This window comes from Limulus polyphemus, unplaced genomic scaffold (genome assembly GCF_000517525.1).
Source record: "Limulus polyphemus unplaced genomic scaffold, Limulus_polyphemus-2.1.2 Scaffold1108, whole genome shotgun sequence".
Taxonomy (NCBI): Eukaryota; Metazoa; Arthropoda; class Merostomata; order Xiphosura; family Limulidae; genus Limulus; species Limulus polyphemus.
Genome location: NW_013666718.1, coordinates 25,079 through 29,395, shown reverse-complemented (window position 1 = coordinate 29,395; position 4,317 = coordinate 25,079). Strand labels below are relative to the sequence as shown.

General features: G+C 30.3%; 1 protein-coding gene across 4 annotated transcripts in view; it reads left to right on the top strand.

Moving 5' to 3' along the window:
* LOC106462168 (leucine-rich repeat protein soc-2 homolog) overlaps nucleotides 1–4,317 on the top strand; it is a 55,539-nt gene that overhangs the window by 32,352 nt on the left and 18,870 nt on the right. For all 4 annotated transcript variants that reach the window (XM_022389345.1, XM_013922067.2, XM_022389347.1 and 1 more), the window contains one exon: nucleotides 2,163–2,231. In XM_022389345.1, the coding sequence (XP_022245053.1) occupies nucleotides 2,163–2,231 (69 nt within the window). The remainder of the gene's footprint in view (nucleotides 1–2,162; nucleotides 2,232–4,317) is intronic.

The following is a 4,317-nucleotide window of genomic DNA, read 5'->3' as shown; positions in this document are numbered from 1 at the left end:
GTAATAATAAGCTAATAATAATAATAACAGATTTAGTTAGACATTTTCAATATATATATATATATATATATATATGATCCAGACATTTCAATAAACAACATAATCATACCTTTATGGTAATTTTATGATTTATTGTTTTCATTGATTAATAAACTTGTATTTATATCGTTGAAAATAATATTTATTTTACGTAGATACTAAGCTTACTGAGTTTCATTATGATGCAAGATCACACAGTGTTTATAAAATGATCCCTTAACAGTAAATGGGATTATAAATGGTATAAATAATACAAGAATGTCTAATAACTGATTAGCTTGTCTTTAATCTAATTCTTGTAGCAAAATGTTTCTGATGAATTACCTTATTATTAATTTTTCCTTTATTTTTTCACAATATAACTTCAGAGTGGAACTGTTAATTCTCATTAAACTTGCCTGAATTTTAATTACACAAAACCACTTACAGTCAAATTATTCCTTAGCTTAATTGACTGTGTTCCGGAACAACACACTGTCCCGTGAAATATTTGAAGTTTTTGAAGAAGTTAAACCTAAGACTGAACAAGATAACTCATTTCTTTGCTGGGACCAGTTTTTTAAATTAAATCTAACACCTAAGCTCATATCAAAAGATCTAATGTATCTTATTAAAATAATAATAATATTAGTAATAAAATAAAGGACCAACAAAAATAAGGTCCATATTATTTTGTGTATCATGTTTAGGCAAATATTTTTCATCCCAAATGTCATTGTTTATAATTTGGAATATTGCTAGATTTTATTCTTAAGAAGAAAAATAGAAGTGTTTTTAAAACTGTTTGGTTTAAAATTATACATCTGAATTATTTTTTTATTTGATTATAACCGATAACATAATGTATTCTGGTGATAAGCAGCAAATTATTTCTGCAGCTAGTACAGACATATTCACATGATAAACAGTATGGGTATCTTTTTATCGTTTCAGGGGTTTTAAAGATTTCTATATTTTAAAAATAACTAAATTTTTGAATACTTATTCATGTTTTTAAATGTATTTGAAAATTGAAAACTCTGAGAAATTTACAGTTTCACACTGTTCAGTATTATAGACAAATTCTATGTTATTTAAAGGTGTGGTAGATTAGGAACAGACTGATTTAGAATATCATTCCACTGACTAGAACCCATCTCGATAGCACTAATCTGAAATCAAACATGAACAGTCTTATAAGTATTGAAGTTTTCTTTGTTTCTGGTGTTTTGTCATGTTTGTTCACATGTTATAGTAATGCTGTAGTTTTTGATTACTTTTCTTTTTGTCACATCTCTAGATTTAAAGCCATTGGCAGCATACTCTGTTTCGTGTTTGGTTACCTGTTTGGTGTTTGGGTTACTTGTTTGGTGTTTGAGTTACCTGTTTGGTGTTTGGATTACCTGTTTGGTGTTTGGGTTACCTGTTTGGTGTTTGGGTTACCTGTTTGGTGTTTGGGTTACCTGTTTGGTGTTTGGGTTACCTGTTTGGTGTTTGGGTTACCTGTTTGGTGTTTGAGTTACCTGCTTGGTGTTTGGGTTGCCTCTTTGGTGTTTGAGTTACCTGTTTGGTGTTTGGGTTACCTGTTTGGTGTTTGGGTTGCCTCTTTGGTGTTTGGGTTACTTGTTTGGTGTTTGGGTTACCTGTTTGGTGTTTGGGTTGCCTCTTTGGTGTTTGGGTTGCCTCTTTGGTGTTTGGGTTACCTGTTTGGTGTTTGTGTGACCTGTTTGGTGTTTGGGTGACCTGTTTGGTGTTTGGGTTACCTGTTTGGTGTTTGAGTTACCTGTTTGGTGTTTGAGTTGTCTCTTTGGTGTTTGGGTTGCCTCTTTGGTGTTTGGGTTATCTGTTTGGTGTTGGGTTGCCTGTTTGGTGTTTGGGTTACCTGTTTGGTTTCAAATTATTGTGAAACCGTTTGTCTGTTTTCACAAATTTTCTACCATTCTGTCTTTTGTTTGTTTTGAATTTTCTTTACTTAGATCTAATAAATTAGTCTTGTATATCATGCAGTACAACTCTGTGGAAGTTAATATTTATGATAATATTATTTAGTTGCAGTAAGGTGCTGTGAATAGGTTTATTTTCAGGATTATTATGAAGGTGTTTATTGTTTGTTTTTATGAACTATATAAATTTAATTATTATAGGATGTATCAAAAGAATTCAGTCGCTGTAAGGAAGAAGGAGCCACAAGATTAGACCTCACAAAATGTAGTGTAAGTATAATAAGCTAGTGTTTTAGTACTGATAAATTTTTCAGAAAATTTTATGATACATCTCAAGATTTCCAGATTGTATGATAAATTTTTTTGTTTAACCTTTATAATACCTCACTGGGCATTAAAGCCTACATCAAATGACATTGTTGTAGTTTGAGGTTTATTTGAAAAAGAACACATTCATTGTATCAAAACATAAAGGGAAAATGTACAAAAAAAGTGATATTTTTATGAAATATACATTAATAATTTTATTTTAAAAACATTAGCCGACTAAAAAACAATTGGTAAAGTGTTTCTGGTGAGTAAACAAACAGTGGAAAAAGCAAACATATAAAATTCTCAGCTTTTTATAGTTACCTTGAAAAATGTTTAAATGGGGTTGTAACGTTACAAATAAACAACAATAACAGCTAGAGCCAAGAAAATGTGGAGCAAGGTTGAATATTTGAAACAGAGCTTCTGATGTTAACCAGTCTTAAGTGTGTAGACAAGTAACTCTCAAGATCTATTCCAGGCTGATTTGAATTGTAAAAAAAAAAAGGCAGAAAAATGTGTGGGCATATAAATTTTTTTGGTATAAGTTATTCTAAAAAGTTAACTTTGCAAATTAAATTATATACTTAAAACAGCAGATGCTCTGGTCACCATGCTCGTCATCACTAATGCAAGGGTTTAACTGCTACCTGCCCCTAACAGTGCAATGGATAAGGTATCCTTGCCTATTTTCTGTAATATACAAAATTCTGCAGTAAGATAATAGTAGCAGTCATAAAAAATGAGAATGACTTATTTCTGTTGTAGCTTCTCCTGGGAACTTAAGGCATTAAAATTTTGGAGTTTAATCTCTGTAGTGGGCACAGTGCACATAGCTCAACAGCTTTGCATTTAAACAAACAAAGTTATTTTATTTTATCATAGCAGCCCTTATACTACAAGTTCTGTCACTGATTATAAAACATTTGATCATGCAAAAACACACTGATATATATATATATACTAATAAACACTGAGAATAGGAAGCTGTCTCTTAAACATTACAATCCTCTAGATTTACAGCTAGTTCAAGTTAATAAATTAAGTTATTTAAAGATCCACCTCTGATAAAGTTAAATGGTTTATCAGTAAGTATTAGCAATGTGAGATTCTGAAAATGTGTGATAGGGAGTTTAAGGTTAGTCCTAGAAGCATTGCTCGTCTCCACATTACCAAATGATAAATAATAACTGTTCTTAGAAACAGACTGCGATATGTATGTTGTACATTAGAAATATGACAGTTAAAGTTTAGAAGTAAGGTATTGTGTAGTACAAAATATCTCCATGTTATAACATTGAATAACTGTGAGATATGTATGTTGTACATTACAAACATGACAGTTAAAGTTTAGAAGTAAGGTATTGTGTAGTACAAAATATCTCCATGTTATAACATTGAATAACTGTGAGATATGTATGTTGTACATTACAAACATGACAGTTAAAGTTTAGAAGTAAGGTATTGTGTAGTACAAAATATCTCCATGTTATAACATTGAATAACTGTGAGATATGTATGTTGTACATTACAAACATGACAGTTAAAGTTTAGAAGTAAGGTATCTCACAGTTATTCAATGTTATAACATGGAATAACTGTGAGATATGTATGTTGTACATTACAAACATGACAGTTGAAGTTTTAGAAGTAAGGTATTGTGTAGTAAAAAATATCTCCATGTTATAAAATTAAATAACCATGCAACATTTTCTGTTACAACAAATTATTTTGATACAAGTAATATGTAAAGAGACATAAGCAGGTTGACCTTACATGTTTTGAATGGGTAAACATGCACGTTTAGCCTTCCAAAATATGTAAAATAAACTTTTTTTATGTCTGTTCATGTAATACTTGTATTAAAATCCTTTCTTGTAACAGAAAATGTTGCATTGTTATTTAATGTTAGCCTGTTTTGCACAGGCTATATAAAAGTTGAAATATTTTCAAGTTATTTGATTTAAAATCTCCAGTAATAGCACAGTACTGTATTGTTATAGCCTTGTACTCACTTGCGATCCTGCCTAGTTGCAAAAAAAATTAA